At 41.6% G+C, this 17,438-nt stretch overlaps 1 protein-coding gene across 1 annotated transcript in view; it reads left to right on the top strand.

Moving 5' to 3' along the window:
- SLC6A2 (solute carrier family 6 member 2) overlaps nt 1-17,438 on the top strand; it is a 46,890-nt gene that overhangs the window by 15,090 nt on the left and 14,362 nt on the right. The window contains 6 exon segments of the mRNA XM_070761904.1: nt 2,679-2,811; nt 4,768-4,902; nt 10,928-11,031; nt 14,527-14,651; nt 16,196-16,308; nt 16,643-16,771. Coding sequence (XP_070618005.1) covers nt 2,679-2,811; nt 4,768-4,902; nt 10,928-11,031; nt 14,527-14,651; nt 16,196-16,308; nt 16,643-16,771 — 739 coding nt within the window.

Raw genomic sequence — 17,438 nt, 5'->3', positions numbered from 1 at the left:
AGTATCCCCATGGTCACATAACCAAAATTCAGAATGCTTGGCGCCTGATTCGTTTTTATGATGGTTGCGGACTCCCATTCTGTGTAACCCTTTTGTGACCTTTTGGCAAGCAAAGTCAAAGAGGAAGTCAGTTTCTCTTGACAATCACGTTACTAATTTAACAGTTGCAAGGATTCACTTATCCACTGCAGCAAGAAAGGTTCCAAAATGGAGTAAAACTCCCACAGGAATTAGAAACATAGCAACATAGAAGATTGACGGCAGCAAAAGACCTCCTGGTCCATCTAGTCTGCCCTTATACTATTTCCCGTATTTTATTTTAGGATGGATATATGTTTATCCCAGGCATGTTTAAATTCAGTTCCTGTGGATTTACCAACCACGTCTGCTGGAAATTTGTTCCAAGCATCTACTAATCTTTCAGTAAAATAATATTTTCTCATTTTACCCACCTCAGGAGGATGGAAGGCTGAGTCAACCTTGAGCCGGTGGTGAGATTTGAACTGCTGAACTATAGTTAGCAATTAGTTGAAATAGCTTGCATTGCTGCACTCCAGCTCTGAGGTTTTGGGGTTTGTGCTTAATTTTTCTTTATGGCAATGCCTTGTTTGTTTGCCATACTTGGCAAAATCAAAATTTGGAAGAGAGCGAGAGAGCATTGAGCATGGAAAAGGCATTGCACGGAGAGAGAGAGAGAAAGAGGGAGGGAGGGAGGGAGAAAGCTGTCCTAAAATAATAGAATGAGAAGAAATTACATATCAGGCAATAAAAGTGAATATACAGTTTGGCATTCAATCTGTGGTGGTGCCTCGTAGATTGCTTCATGCCTTCTAGAAAGGCAATCTAAAGCTTTCTTGAGATGAGGATGTTCCTTGGAAATATTTTGACCTCATGGTCCGACCTTGCTAAATTGATGCCTGAGATCTGTAGACCTCTGTCTTCTCTGTTTTGGAGCTCAGTGTCTAGGTTTATTATTTCTGGCTCCATCCTAAAGACCAGGATAGGAAAAACAAAGACAGTCCAACCCATGGAGGCACGTCATGTTCATTTTAAATTCTGCTTCCTGTTTAGGCTTGACTTCCTAAAGAGTTTGCTTTCAGTATTGGTCACAGAGAGAAATAGACCCCACCATGGAGTCAGGGTGGCACAGTGGTTAGAGTGCAGCACTGCAGGCTACTTCGGCGAGCTGCTAGCTGGAGTTCAGGAGTTCAGATCTCACCACCGGCTCAAGGTTGACTCAGCCTTCCATCCTTTCGAGGTGGGTAAAATGAGGACCCGGATTGTTGGGGGCAAGAGGCTGATTCTGTTAAACCACTTAGAGAGGGCTTTAAAAGCACTATGAAGTGGTATGTAAGTCTAAATGCTATTGCTAAATGATAGAAGGAAGGAAGGAAGGAGGGAGGGAGGGAGGAAGGAAGGAAGAGAGATGGGGAGGAAGGGAGGTGAGAGTGAAAGAGAAGGATGGAGGGAAAGGATGGATGGACCAAAGGAAGGAGAGTAAGAGTGATGGATGGATGGAGGAATGGATGGATAGATGGATGGATGGAGCCAGGATGGTGCAGTGGTTAGAGTGCAGCACTGCAGGTCACTAAAAGCTGACTGTAGATCTGTAGGTCAGCGGTTCAAAACTTATCCCCACCTCAAGGTTGACTCAGCCTTCCATCCTTCCGAGGTGGGTAAAACGAGGACCCAGATTGTTGGGGGCAAGAGGCTGATTCTGTTAAACCACTTAGAGAGGGCTGTAAAAGCACTATGAAGTGGTATGTAAGTCTAAATGCTATTGCTAAATACTAGAAGGAAGGAAGGAAGGCAGGAAGGAAGGAAGGCAGGAAGGAAGGAAGGAAGGAAGGAAGGAAGGAAGGAAGGAAGGGTGGAGCCGGGATGGTGCAGTGGTTAGAGTGCAGCACTGCAGGTCACTAAAAGCTGACTGTAGATCTGCAGGTCACCGGTTCAAAACTCATCCCCAGCTCAAGGTTGACTCAGCCTTCCATCCTTCCGAGGTGGGTAAAATGAGGACCCAGATTGTTGGGGGCAAGAGGCTGACTCTGTAAAGAGGGCTGTAAAAGCACTATGAAGCAGTATATAAGTCTAATGGGGAAGCAACAAGAGACCCATCCTTCCACCTCCAGTAACAAAGTCTTGCTTATCAGTTCCTTGGACCTAATTCTAATGCATTCTTGAAAGAACCACGTGGTGTTTCTAGAAATGCTGCAGGATTTTGCCCACTTTCAAGATAATGCCACCCAACAAAGATTATTTGGAGTGCAAAAGTCCTCTGCTGAAGTTCACTGTGTAGGATTTGAGTCATGGTGTACAGTCCAGGAAATAACATCTTCTCAATGGCAAATTTCTATGGAGGTTCTCAATCATCCAGGTCATGCTTGTCCCAAAGACGCTTTTCCAAAGGCAACTAGACTTTGTTGTTCTTTCTGTCTTCCTTGAAGACATTTTTGCTTCTCATCCAAGAAGCTGCTTCCTCAGTGAAGAACTGAAGAAGCTTCTTAGATGAGAAGGAAAATGTTTTTAAGGGGGAAAAAAAAGCAAGAACGTCGAGCACCTTTGAGACTTCTTGATGTTAGTTTCACAATTATAGGTCATTCTTAACTTCCTTAACTACCTGCACAGGTAACTTCTACCATATTAGATGAACTAATTCTTCCTCTTCTCTCTTTGGATAGGCGGAGAGTTTTGCAAATTAGCCAAGGGATTCACGAAATCGGGCAGCCCCGGTGGCAGCTGGTGCTGTGTCTCTTGGTGGTTGTGATAATCCTGTTTTTTAGCCTGTGGAAAGGAGTGAAGACCTCTGGGAAGGTAGGCGAATGTCTGTTTGTTTTAACTTAAAACTTTAATGTTTGGTTTTCATTCCATTTGGAGAGCAGAAAGTAGTATGGAATGATCACATTATATCATACCTGTTGTGGTTAGCTCTGGCCCTTCTCCTGCCCCAAGGACTGTGGATGTGGGGGAGACACCCACATGCTGCAGGCCTGTTTTGCCCCCGGTGGAATCTGATGATGAAGGCTCCTCTGACCAAGAAGACATGAGTGACAGGGAGGAGGAGAGTGGGGCAGACAGCTCAGAAGGAGATCAATTATCTAGCTCCTCCTTGGATTCGGAACAAGAGTAAATGATACAGCCACGCATGCGGAGAGCGATGCATAGGCAACAACAACTGAGAGATTATTATCAAAGAAAATGAGGCCACCTGTGGTTGGGTGGGGCTGTGGTCATTAGTGAGGCTGCTATAAAGAGCAGCCTGTGGGTTTGGCCATTGTGGAGGATTATCTGATCGTTGTGTTTCGTGACTGCTTTACTGACTTTGACCTTTTGTGAAAAAAGAAGGACTGTGAATTGCCTCACAGCTGCAAGCTAAGTATCACAGAACTGATAAGGGACTTGTACAAATTACCAGTTTGTTTGGAGACAGTGCTCTTTGCTATACCAAAAGAGGGCTTGGTTTAAGTGAATTTTCATTATAAAGAACATTGTTTTGAATTTTCAAACGTGTGTGTGTCTGAAATTGTATCTGTGCATTTTTGGGAGGATTCTACCAGTTCGACAGAACAATACCAATGCATAAGGACGCGGTGGCACAGTGGCTAAAACACTGAGCTTATCAATCAGAGAGGTTTGCAGTTCGGCGGTTCGAATCCCTACCTTGGCCCAGCTTCTGCCAATTTAGCAGTTTGAAAGCATGTTAAAAATGCAAGTAGAAAAATAGGGACCACGTTGGTGGGAAGGTAACAGCGCTTTGTGTGTCTTTGGCACTTACTAGCCACATGACCACCGAGACAGCGCTGGCTCTTTGGCTTTGAAACGGAGATGAGCACTGCCCCCTAGAGTCAGGAACGACTAGCACATATGTGCAAGAGGAACTTTATTAAGTTTTCTAGTTAAAAATGACAACTTTCTTTTTTCATCTTTGAAAACATTTTGTTTCTCATCCAAGAAAATTCTTTAGTTATCACTGTCCCTCAGTTAGAACTGAAGAAGCATCTTTGAACATTTTCAAAGGAAAGAAGAAGAAAAAACCCAGGGAAGTCCAGTTGCCTTTTGAAAAAAAAGAGCACCTTTTCGACAACCATGTCCTGAATGGTTGAGACTCTCTGTAGACATCAATGCTGGTAGAAATGTTCTTAACAAGCATGAAGTGAAGATCACGACTTTTATATCCCAGATATGGGACCCAGGGGAAGAGCCTTCTCTGTGGCAGCCCCGGCCCTCTGGAACCAACTCCCCCCAGAGATTAGAATTGCCCCCACCCTCCTTGCCTTTCGTAAGCTACTTAAAACCCACCTCTGCAGTCAGGCATGGGGGAACTGAGATATTCTCTCCCCCTAGGCCTTTACAATTTTATGCATGGTATGTCTGTATGTATGTTTGGTTTTTTATATTAATGGGGTTTTAATCATTTTTAGTATTGGATTATTTTGTATACTGTTTTATTATTGTTGTTAACCGCCCCGAGTCTCCGGAGAGGGGCGGCATACAAATCCAATAAATCAAATCAAATCAATCAAATTCTACACCAGATATTATTCACGGGCCGCAAATAGTGTGTTATCTTGGATACATTGCAGAATAAATTATGGAACATATTTTTTGGAAGCCATGGAGACTCTCATATCGACCATACTAGGCAAAGTAAAACAAATAATCTGGTTCAAGCGATAACAGTTTTCTGTGTCCCTAAAAGAGACTTGCATTTTTAATCAACATTTACTGTTGATGGACGGATCCCATTGTTTTCATCTGTTGACCTTACAGGTTGTATGGATAACTGCGACGTTGCCTTATGTTGTGCTGTCTGTGTTGCTAATCCATGGGCTAACTTTGCCTGGCGCGTATGAGGGAATCAAGGCGTATCTCAACATCGATTTTGGACGATTGAAAGAAGCTCAAGTAAGTCTTTGACCCTCCTACGGTCTGCTCTCTCCGTTGTCCAGTTCCCAATCCAGACATAGTTGTAGTTACGATTCTCATGAAGTGACCAAAGGAGATCTCCTTTGACCATTTGGTCTCCCTGTGAGATTTGTAACTAAAACTACAATCATTGACTTAATGAACTCCATCTGTATAGTCTGGAGGACAGAAGGAAAAGGGGGGACATGATTGAAACATTTAAATATGTTAAAGGGTTAAATAAGGTACAGAAGTGTTTTTAATAGGAAAGTGAACACAAGAACAAGGGGGCAAAATTTGAGGTTAGTTGGGGGAAAGATCAAAAGCAACGTGAGAAAATATTATTTCACTGAAAGAGTAGTAGATCCTTGGAACAAATTTCCAGCAGACGTGGTTGGTCAATCCACAGTAACTGAATTTAAACATGCCTGGGATAAACATATATCCATTGTAAGATAAAATACAGGAAATAGTATAAGGGCAGACTAGATGGACCATGAGGTCTTTTTCTGCCGTCAGTCTTCTATGTTTCTATGTTTCTATGTTTCTATGTTATTATTATCAAATACCTTATTGAAAACCAGCTTGGTGCCGTATTTATCTTTCTTGGTTTGAATATCCCACCAAAGCATTTCAGAAGTAACTAGGACAGTCTACATTAAAATCTAGTTTGGATAATAACCTTTCAGGCAACCTTATTGTCTAGTCCAGTGGTAGGCAAAGTTGGCTCTTCTACGACATGTGGACTTCAACTCCCAGAATTCCTGAGCTAGCATGATTGGCTCAGGAATTCTGGGAGTTGAAGTCCATGTGTCATAGAAGAGCCAACTTTGCCTACCCCTGGTCTAGTCCAATGAAAAGAAGGACTAGGGTGAATTAGATAGAGTCTTCCAGGACTTGAGTGGCTGCCACATAGAAAAGGCGATCAGCCTATTCTCCAAAGCACCTGTGGACAAGAAGTATGGATGGAAGCTTATCAAAGAGAGATTCAATTCAATTCAATTTATTAGATTTGTATGCCGCCCCTCTCCAAAGACTCGGGACGGCTCAACCTAGAACAAGGGTAGACAAATTAGGCTCTTCTATGACATATGGACTTCAACTCCCAGAATTCCTGAATTAGCATGATTGGCTCAGGAATTCTGGGAGTTGAAGTCCACAAGTCATAGAAGAGCCAACTTTGATTACTCCTGACCTAGATAGAACTAAGGAGAAATTTCTTGACACTGGGAACAATTCAATCAATGGAACGGCGTTTTGGGTGCGCCATCACTGTTGGTTTTCAAGAAGAGACTGGACAGCAATTTGTCCAGGATGGTATAGGGCAGTGACGGCAAAGCTTTTCAACACCGAGTGCCCAAATCTGAATGCACATGCATGCGCATGCTGGAAAACCAAAGACCAGCTAACCAGTGCACGCATGCCTGGTTTGGACCATTGTTTTTCAGGCCATGTTCAGGCTGTTTTCCAGGCCATTTCCAGGCCATTTTTCATGCCATTTCTGGTCTGAAAATGGCCTGAAAAACAGGCAAATTTTTGGCCTGAAAACAACCTCAGAAACAGTCTGGAAAACTGCTTGTTCTTTGCCCACTTTTAGACATTTTTGGGCTATTTTCAGGCCATGTTCCAGCACCCATGAGGACTAGCTGGCTGTTGCCCAGGTGCATTCTGGAAACCAGAAGTGTGGCTGGCAATGGTGTGCACACCCACAGAGAGAGAGCTCTGCATGGCACACGTGCTATAGGTTTGCCATCATAGGTGTAGGGTCCCCTGGTTGAACAAGGGGTTGGACTAGAAGACCTCTAACCCTGTTATTGTGCATTCCATGTCTTCAAATTGCTTAAAGTTATTAAGAGAACGATGATCCATAACATCTTGAAGGGACAGAAGCAGCTCATTCCGTGGTTGGAGCAAAGGGGCCAAATGACGACAAACACATCTCAACATTGTGTTGCAAGCTCTGGCCTATTAAGATCTTGTGTGCAATGTTGCAAACCAACTATGAAAGAGGGAACTTGCGTGTGTTGGGACATCATGTTCCCCATCTTGTCATTCTGCCATTCTTGTGGTGAGGAACAGCCATTTATTCTGAACTAAGCAATTGATAATGGACTCTGTACTCGGATAATTATAAAATTTGGGGGAAGTTTTATGACTGGATAGAAAATTAAGAGATATGGGTGGTTGAAGAACCAAGAAGAGTCGGAATTCTATAAAATCTGGGATAGGGTCTATATTTGGTTGAATAAAAGAAATTCTCAATGAATTCAAGGTTATATAAATTTATTATTCTGAACTGCATTTAAATAGAGAAATGAAGTAGATATATTTTTCTTTTTCCTCTGAAATAATCTAATCAACAAATTTTTTCTTTTCTTACTATGTAGACTTCTATTCTGAGCGGAGCGATTGTAGCTCCTATTTTTGTTACGTGTTTTGTTTTGTATTTTTATGTATGTGTGTTGTGTCTTGTTTTTTAAAAAAATAATACAAATATATTAATTTAAAAAAAGAAAATTAAGAGATATGTATGTATTAGCAATTGGTTACTTTTGGGAAAAATTGAAGCATGAGAATTTGATTTAAATTTGGAAGCCAGAGTGGTAGCATTACACAATGATATAACACATAATTTACTCATTGCTTAGACTTTAAACATATAGAACTTTATTTTATAAAGCGGGTGAAATATTATGAATAATTTCTTTTATTAAAGATATATATAGAATTTTTTATTAGCTATATGATACAATGTTAAAATTTAGATAAAAGAGATTTGATTATTGTTTGCATTGATGTAATGTAACTTTTTATAGTAAGATGGAAAGGAAGAATTTTTATTTAGATTTTTAAGAATTGACAGTGTTGCATAGAATTAATAGAAATTTTTAGATGAGGAGAGATAAGAGCCTCCATTGAGTGAGTAATAAGAAAAGAAGAAGTTTATATATGATTGATTTAGGGATAGTCATTTCTGAAAGTCTCAAAATGGGTGAGCAGTGTGGTCGGGCAGTAGGAAAAGCAAGTAGGATGCTTGGCTGCATAGCTAGAGGTATAACAAGCAGGAAGAGGGAGATTGTGATCCCCTTATATAGAGCGCTGGTGAGACCACATTTGGAATACTGTGTTCAGTTCTGGAGACCTTGCCTACAAAAAGATATTGACAAAATTGAACGGGTCCAAAGACAGGCTACAAGAATGGTGGAAGGTCTTAAGCATAAAACGTATCAGGAAAGACTTAATGAACTCCATCTGTATAGTCTGGAGGACAGAAGGAAAAGGGGGGACATGATCGAAACATTTAAATATGTTAAAGGGTTAAAAAATGTTCAGGAGGGAAGTGTTTTTAATAGGAAAATGAACACAAGAACAAGGGGACACAATCTGAAGTTAGTTGGGGGAAAGATCAAAAGCAACGTGAGAAAATATTATTTCACTGAAAGAGTAGTAGATCCTTGGAACAAACTTCCAGCAGACGTGGTTGGTAAATCCACAGTAACTGAATTTAAACATGCCTGGGATAAACATATATCCATTGTAAGATAAAATACAGGAAATAGTATAAGGGCAGACTAGATGGATCATGAAGTCTTTTTCTGCCGTCAGTCTTCTATGTTTCTATGTTTCTATGATTTTTAGCATTGTTATTTTGTTTATAACTATATATTGTTTTATTTTATGGTGGAGAAAATTAAAAAAATCTGATAATGGATTCTGTAGAAGTGGTGGGGAAGGGTCATATTTTCAGGGACACTTCTAGCAGGGAAGGAACATTAGTGGAACAGGAGTCTAATATCTGAAATTGAATGTCTTCTTCATGAGAAAGAAGAATGGTTGCTTCTCCAACCAAATCTTTCAGGAAGAATGAGTGGCTTTTTGCCATTGTTCTCCAGAAGGACCTTCCTGCAAAGGTCTTGGTGTCTGTGGATGTTCTGCAATTGTTTTCTTTTCCTTAGACTATAAATCTATAATTTATTATGTGCAAGCAGAGCATCATACCGCCAGCCCTGCGCTAGAGCAACGTTCTTAGCAAGGCGACAGCGGAGCTTAGAGGGGAGACTGGCTGGCTGGCTGGCATTGCTTGTAAAAACATCGAGTTCAGTAAAAATAGTTTGGGACGGTCATCCTGGGCAGGAAGAGTCACTGGCGAAGTCAACAAATAGCATTACTGCAGAGTAAACAGTTGAGGAAAGAACGTTCTTGGTGTAAATGATCAGCAGACAGGATTTCTTCACAGGGTTAATGTAAAGGAAGATGAAACAATAATGAGATACAGTGATACCTCGTCTTACAAACTTAATCGGTTCCGGGACGAGGTTCTTAAGGTGAAAAGTTTGTAAGACGAAACAATGTTTCTCATAGGAATCAATGGAAAAGCGATTAATGCGTGCAAGCCCAAAATTCACTCCTTTTGCCAGCCGAAGCGCCTGTTTTTGCGCTGCTGGGATCCCCTGAGGCTCCCCTCCATGGGAAACCCCACCTCCACACTTCTGTGCTTTTGCGATGCTGCAGGGAAATCCCAGCAGGGGAATCCCAGCATCACAAAAACGAGCGCTTCACTGGCAATGGAAGTCTGGAGGTGGGATTTCCCAGCAAAGAGAGCATAAGTGAAGTCGCAGCATTGCAAAAACACTGAAGTCCTCGAAACCTCACCTCCAGACCTCTGTGTTTTTGCGATGCTGCAATTTCACTGAGGCTCCCCTCGCTGGGAAACCCACCTCTGGAGTTTGCCAGCGAAGCACCCATTTTTGCACTGCTGGGATTCCCCTGCAGCATCACAAAAACACGGACGTCCGGAGGTGGGGTTTCCCATGGAGGGGAGCCTCAGAGGAATCCCAGCAGTGCAAAAACGGGTGCTTCGCTGGCAACGGAAGTCCAGAGGCAGGGCATCCCAGTGGCGGTGGTGGGTTTGTAAGGTGAAAATAGTTTGTAAGACGAGGCAAAAAAATCTTAAACCCCGGGTTTGTATCTCGAAAAGTTTGTATGATGAGGCATTTGTAAGACGAGGTATCACTGTATTTTCTCCACTGAGAATGGATGAATTGTGACGCATGGATGGTGTAAGAAATGAGACTTCTCCGGAAAAAGGGATAAATCCAGTATTTGTTAATATTTCTTTATGCCTTTGTTGGACTTGCGGATTGTCATTCTTCAAGCGTTTAAGGCAGAGGTCTCCAACCTTGGCAACTTTATGAGGTGTGGACTTCAAATCCCAGAAGGGAGTTGAGGTCCACACCTCATAAAGTTGCCAAGGTTGGAGACCTCTGCTTTAAGGCACTTTCCACGCAGATTTCCTAGTTCAGCTGGGAGAAAATGGCCTAAAGTCAATAATTCAGTTTTACTCCATTGTTGAAAAAAAAGCTTTGTTGTAGTTTTTGAAATTTCTGAACCACAAAGTCCTTAACTTATGACCGCAATTGGGACTAGAATTTCCATTAGTAAGCAAGGAAGGGTTAAATGACTCACATCTGATTTTACAACTTTTTTTGGCACAGTTGTTAAGCAAATTTCTTAATTTAGTAAAATGCACGCCGGGTGTCAATCATCCGAATTTTGATCACACGACCATGAGGATACTATGATGGTCCTAAGTGAGAGGACCAGTCATAAATCACTCTTTTTTCAGGGCTATTGTGAATTTAAACAGTTGCCCAATACAAGCCTTGGTGGTGCAGTGGTTAGAGTACAGTACTGCAAGCTACTTCTGCTGATCACCGGCTACCAGCAGTTTGGCAGATCGAATCTCAGTAAGTTCAAGATTGACTCAGCCTTCCATCCTTCCGAGGTTGGTAAAATGAGGACCCAGATTGTTGGGGAAAATAGGCTTACGCTCTGTAAACTGCTTAGAGAGGGCTGTAAAGCGCTGTGAAGTAGTATATAAGTCTAAATGCTATTGCTATTGCTAATGCTAAATGGATGTAAATCAAGGACAACTTGCATTCTTGCCCTATTTTTCTTGCATCTTAACACAAAAAACAAACAAGCGCCTTAAAAATGCATTTATAATGGATTCTCTTTATGTTAGGTATGGATTGATGCTGCCACCCAGATCTTTTACTCTCTCGGAGCTGGGTTTGGTGTCTTAATTGCCTTTGCAAGCTACAATGAATTCCACAACAATTGTTACAGGTAAGTTGTGCTGGTTTAATTATGTTCGCATATCAATGGTGAAATCTAGTTACCTTTCCCTACCGGTTCGGAAGTGTCCTTTTTTCACCCGCTGCGCATGGTCAGAAGGAGGCTTTTAAGAAGAGACTAGACAGCCATCGGTGTGAAATGATACAGAGGGTTGGATTGAAAGACCTCCAAGGTCTCTTCCAACTCTGTTATTGTGTTCTCTGTTTGATTAGACACATCCCCTTTCCCATACCTCATAACCAGGGGTGGGCAGCAGGCAGGACGGGGTGGAACGCAGTTTCACCAGTGGAAAGCAGTTCCACCGGCGGAAATGAAGATGTGTGTGCATCTCTAGCTGACCGGTAGCAGTCACTTCCTGGATTACCAGTCTCAGCTCAGCTCTCCTTTTTCCCCCTGCTGCTACTGCTGCATCTGAGCTCCTTGCTTTTTCCCTCTTTCTTCCTTCCTGGCCTTGGATGAGCTTCCCTCTCTCCTGCCCACCTCCCCTCCAGCCTCACACGGCCACCTCCTGGGGCCAGGAAGGAGAAAAGAGGAAAAAAGTGAGGAGCACACAGCAGCAGCAGGGGAAAAAAGGAGAGCCGAGCCGCAGCAGTCTGGGCTGTAGTATTTTTTCCCACGTGAAGCCCTCACTCCGCTCATAGCTGAGATGAAAAGGTGTCATGCGGGCAATAATAACCTTGTAACTCTCCCTCGGGTTTCTGATATTTCCTTTTCCACTCCCCCTTTTCTCAACAGCTGATCTACACCCATTTGTATGCCGCCCCGAGTCTACAGAGAGGGGCGGCATACAAATATAATAATAATAATAATAATAATAATAATAATAATAATAATAATAATAATAATATTTTTAAACATCCCCCCCTCCGTCCTCCTCATCCTCCTCGGAAATTGGCAGGCAGGGAGACCAGTTGGGGGGAGCCCTTTTCCTCCCCGCCTTTTCTCAACAGCTGATCTACACCCATTCGCCTAGCTACCCAGCCTGAGGTTTGGGGTGACCCAGGAAGGAGAGCGTGAGAAATGTGAAGCAAATTGTCACCCCAGTAAGTGACACTGGTGAGATTGTAATAATAATAATAATAATAATAATAATAATAATAATAATAATAATAATAATAATAATAATAATAATAATAAAACTACTGTGGGACTTTCGACTTCAGACTGACCGAATTCTGAAGCATAACACACCAGACATCCTAATTGTGGAGAAAAAGAAAGTATGGATCGTCGACATCGCAATCTCAGGAGACAGCAGAATTGAGGAGAAGCAGCTAGAGAAATTAGTGAAATACAAAGATCTAAAAATTGAGCTGCAACGACTCTGGCATAAGCCAGTGAAAGTGGCCCCAGTGGTACTTGGCATGCTGGGCGCAGTACCAAAAGATCTCAGGGGACATTTGAAAACCATCGGAATTGACAAAATCTCCATCTGTCAATTGCAAAAGGCCGCTTTACTGGGATCGGCAAACATAACTCGCCGCTACATCACGCAGTCCTAGGTGCTTGGGAAGCGCCCGACTGGTGATGAAATACGAAATCCAGCATAGTGATCTTGTTTGCTGTGTTGTACTGACATAATAATAATAATAATAATAATAATAATAATAATAATAATAATAATAATAATAATAATTTATTAGATTTGTATGCCACCCCTGGAGACTCAGAGCGGCTCGGAGGACTTAACAGTTCACTTGAATGATGATGATCGTTCAAGCCACTCCCATCTGGTCACATGGCCAGTAAGCCACTCCTACCCAGTCACATGACCATGAAGCCACACCCACAAAATAATCCACACCCACAGTGTGACAGTAAAAATTATGGCTGCCCATTACTGCTCATAACTATGTGATTTGAAGAACATTGTTCCACCAAAACATCAAACCCCAAAGAGCTTCCTAAAAAGAAGGATCATAAGCCATTTATTTTCCGTGATGGTGGGGAAGACTAGATATTTGTGGTGGATGGGCAAATTTCATTCAAACTAAGAATTTTCATCCTTGGGTTTATTCTGTTGTGAGGTCAGCTCCTGGCCCTGTCAGGCAGAACGGAATCCACGTTTTCATTTTAGCATCCTGATAGTTTGCTTTCATTTAGAATTTGGGCAGGTCAATAGAGATGTGCATCATGCCATAGTTGTGACATCGCTAATCGCACACACTTATCCTAATGACAGCCATCTGCCTTGGGAATCAGATGGCCATTAATTGCAGCCAATCACTAGGATGTATGCCGTTGAAAAAGTAAAAAGGAGAGAGAAATGAAACATTTCCGGTGTAATTGCTTTTATCTCTTTAATCGGAGTAAATTTACCATGCAACGTTTTAAAACGCACACGGAAAATGAAAAGGCAACTCTACCCAAGATGTGTTGAAGGATGGATGGCATTTCTCTTAGTTTTCCCTCTTGGGTTCACTTGCTTGGTGATCGTTCGACGAGCCTTCTGGCGTTTTGCTTGTGTTTCTTTTTCCTTGCCAAATAAAAGTAAATTTGCCCTCGGTCTGAAATATTTGGTCTTGATTTGGTTAATCAGCTCGGGTCCAAATTGCTGGTGAGACTAGTTAATTCAATACACTGTTTTTTTTAAAAAAAAATCATCAGTGTTTTTGAATTTGGATTTGGAAATAATGTGAAATCAAAGCAAACAAAATAAAACAAAATTAAAAAAAAGAAAAATGAAAATAATATTTTATCCCAGATCTTGCTTGTTCCTCACTTCACTTGAAATTCCTGCTTCTTCTTACCGGATAAACTAATCCAGAATTAAAATCCTATTTTTATATGACATCATAAATATCAGGTCCCACCTAAAATGCTAGGTAAATATGAAAGCCAAAAAAAGGGAGAAATATATAGCATATAGATATAACTATAGATGCAATCTATAAATATATAGATTCATCTATTTCAGATTTGCTTCTGGTCTACAAAAATGTCACTGAACCCAACTTTTTTTTCCCTTTAAAAATCCAAAGACGGGTCCAAAGACGGGCTACAAGAATGGTGGAAGGTCTTAAGCATAAATCATATCAGGAAAGACTTAATGAACTCAATCTGTATAGTCTGGAGGACAGAAGGAAAAGGGGGGACATGATCGAAACATTTAAATATGTTAAAGGTTCAGGAGGGAAGTGTTTTTAATAGGAAAGTGAACCCAAGAACAAGGGGACACAATCTGAAGTTAGTTGGGGGAATGATCAAAGGCAACATGAGAAAATATTATTTTACTGAAAGAGTAGTAGATCCTTGGAACAAACTTCCAGCAGACGTGATAGACAAATCCACAGTAACTGAATTTAAACATGCCTGGGATAAACATATATCCATCCTAAGATAAAATACAGAAAATAGTATAAGGGCAGACTAGATGGACCATGAGGTCTTTTTCTGCAGTCAGTCTTCTATGTTTCTATGTTTCTATTGAAAATGCCTTTTTCTTATTATCTTCTTTTTCTTCTTCTCAATTTTTGGTTCTCCTAGGGATGCCCTGATGACTAGTACAATCAACTGTGTCACCAGTTTTATCTCTGGCTTTGCAATTTTTTCTTTCTTGGGCTACATGGCTCATATATACAAAGTCAGCATTAAGGATGTGGCTACAGAAGGTAAGGAGTTTTCTTCCATATAACTGCATCTGTTTCAATGGACAGCTTCCCTTTAAAATACCCCAAAGTCCTCAATTCTTCATTGGAAAATTATTCTATTTTCCTCTTTGTGGTGTAAGAAGAGTGCCTGGTTAAACAAACTAGACATGTCTGGAAACGTTGGAGAGATACTTGTCCTCTATGTTAAATTTCTGAGAATCCTGTTTGTGGGTCTTGCTCTGTATTTTCTTTTCTTTCTTTCTTTTAAAAGAAAAAAGAAAAAAAGCACAAAATCTTACTCTATATTGGATTTAGAGAGATATTTCAGGGTAGGGAATAATTTCCGAATGGTGGGACATAGCGACACCTATTGACCAGTCACAAGCATCATATATGGGATTTCAGTAGTAATTTTTAATTAATTAGATTTGTTGTTGTGTTGCTTTTATATCCTGTGAGCCACCCTGTGTCTTCGGAGAAGGGCGTCTTACAAATCTAATAAATAATAATAATAAATAAATAATAATTACAATAACAAAATATATTACGGGTCTTCAATCCGATCAAGGCAAGGAGAAGAAGGGATGGGGGGGGATTATTGACCCCCTTGGAGAGGGTCCAAAACTTGGGCGTCCTCCTCGATCCACAGCTCACATTAGAGAACCATCTTTCAGCTGTGGCGAGGGGGGCGTTTGCCCAGGTTCGCCTGGTGCACCAGTATTTGGACCGGACTCACTGCTCACAGTCACTCATGTCCTCATCACCTTGAGGCTCAACTACTGTAACGCTCTCTACATGGGGCTACCTTTGAAGAGTTTTCGGAAACTTCAGATCGTGCAGAATGCAGCTGCAAGAGCAGTCATGGGCTTCCCCAGGTATGCCCATGTCACACCAACACTCCATTGGTTGCTGATCAATTTCCGGTCACAATTCAAAGTGTTGGTTATGACCTATAAAGTCCTTCATGGCATTGGACCAGAATATCTCTGAGACTGCCTTCTGCTGCATGAATCCCAGTGACTGATTAGGTCCCACAGAGTGGGCCTTTTCCGGGTCCCGTCAACTAAACAATGTCGGTTGGCGGGCCCCAGGGGAAGAGCCTTCTCTGTGGCGGCCCTGACTCTCTGGAACCAGCTCCCCCCAGAGATTAGAACTACCCCTACCCTCCTTGCCTTTCATAAACTCCTCAAAATCCACCTTTGTCGTCAGGCATGGGGGAACTGAGATATCTCCCCCGGGCCTATACAATTTATGTATGGTATGTTTGTATGTATGTCTGCGTAATAATGGGTTTTTTTTTAATATTTAAAATTGTAAATTATTAGATTTGTCATGAACTGTTTTATTGTGTTGTGAGCCACCCCGAGTCTACGGAGAGGGGCGGCATACAAATCTAATAAATAATAATAATAAATAATAAAATAATAATAATAATGGTGTTGAATGGTTACGCACGTTTGCATTGTTTGCAGTGTATAAACCTTAAGTTTATAAAAATCTGGAAATGCATGTTTTAATATCTTGAGTTTATGAAATCAGGAAAGCCAAATGTTCTTGTTTCTTAGGAGCTGGGCTGGTTTTCATCCTCTATCCAGAAGCCATTTCAACTCTCAATGGATCAACTTTTTGGGCCATTGTGTTTTTTATCATGCTCCTCAGCCTGGGCATAGACAGTTCTGTAAGTATTCTGTAAGATCCGTGGTGGCGCAGTGGTCAGTATGCGGTATTGCAGGCTAAATCTGCCTTTACTGGGATCGGCAAACATAATTCGCCGCTACATCACGCAGTCCTAGGTGCTTGGGAAGCGCCCGACTGGTGATGAAATACGAAATCCAGCATAGTGATCTCGTTTGCTGTGTTGTACTGACATAATAATAATAGTAATAATAATAATAATAATAATAATAATAATAATAATAATGATGATGATGATGTTGATTTGTTCCCACCTGTCCATTCTTAGGTTGCCAACTTTTGACGACATATCCATCTTCTCTTTCTTCCCAACTTAGATGGGTGGCATGGAAGCGGTCATTACTGGTTTGGCAGATGATTTCCAGATCCTGAAGAGAAACAGAAAACTGTTCACACTTGCCGTCTGTATTGGCACTTTCCTCCTTTCTCTCTTGTGCGTATCCAATGTAAGTGCACTCTTTGGCAGGCCTGCCTTGGGAAGTGAAATGAAATGGAATGAAAGGGAGATCTGTTGGTACCAATGGAAGAGAATATTTGTAGCTCAGGGTCGAACTGGGGGATGGTTGGTGCTCTTCAAATTGTTTTCTTGCAGATGTTTCATTATCTAAGTAGGTAACATCATGTGTGATATTCCTCCCTCCATCCCTTCCTTCCTTCCTTCTTCCTCCCTCCCTTTGTTCCTCCTCATCTCTATCCTTCCTTCCTTCCTTCCTTTGTTCCTCCTCATCTCTATCATTCCTCCCTCCCTCCTTCCCTCCCTTTGTTCCTCCTCATCTCTATCTTCCTTCCTCCCTCCCTCCCTCCCTCCCTCCACCTTGATCTTCTCTCAACTTGGTGATTTCTGGCAGATATTTCATTATTCAAACAGGTAACATTATCAGTGGTCACTTCCTCCTTCTAGCATTGATGATGTTACCCAGTTGGGTCATAAAACATCTACAAGGAAACCACCAAGTGTAGAGAGTTCCAAAGCCCCCATGCAGGTATGTTAAGTGTGCAGTCCCAGTTCTAATGGCTTGGCCAATCTTTAAAAGGAGTTTGATGCACCACATCTAAATCTTATCTCAGGCTTGTCTGAGTTGGAGGTGCGCATTCATCTCACAATGTCCTCCT

The sequence above is a fragment of the Erythrolamprus reginae genome, chromosome 9 (assembly GCF_031021105.1).
Source record: "Erythrolamprus reginae isolate rEryReg1 chromosome 9, rEryReg1.hap1, whole genome shotgun sequence".
In the NCBI taxonomy this organism is placed as follows: domain Eukaryota; kingdom Metazoa; phylum Chordata; class Lepidosauria; order Squamata; family Dipsadidae; genus Erythrolamprus; species Erythrolamprus reginae.
Note: the sequence above shows the minus strand (reverse complement) of the source record. Positions and strands in the feature narration are given on the sequence as shown.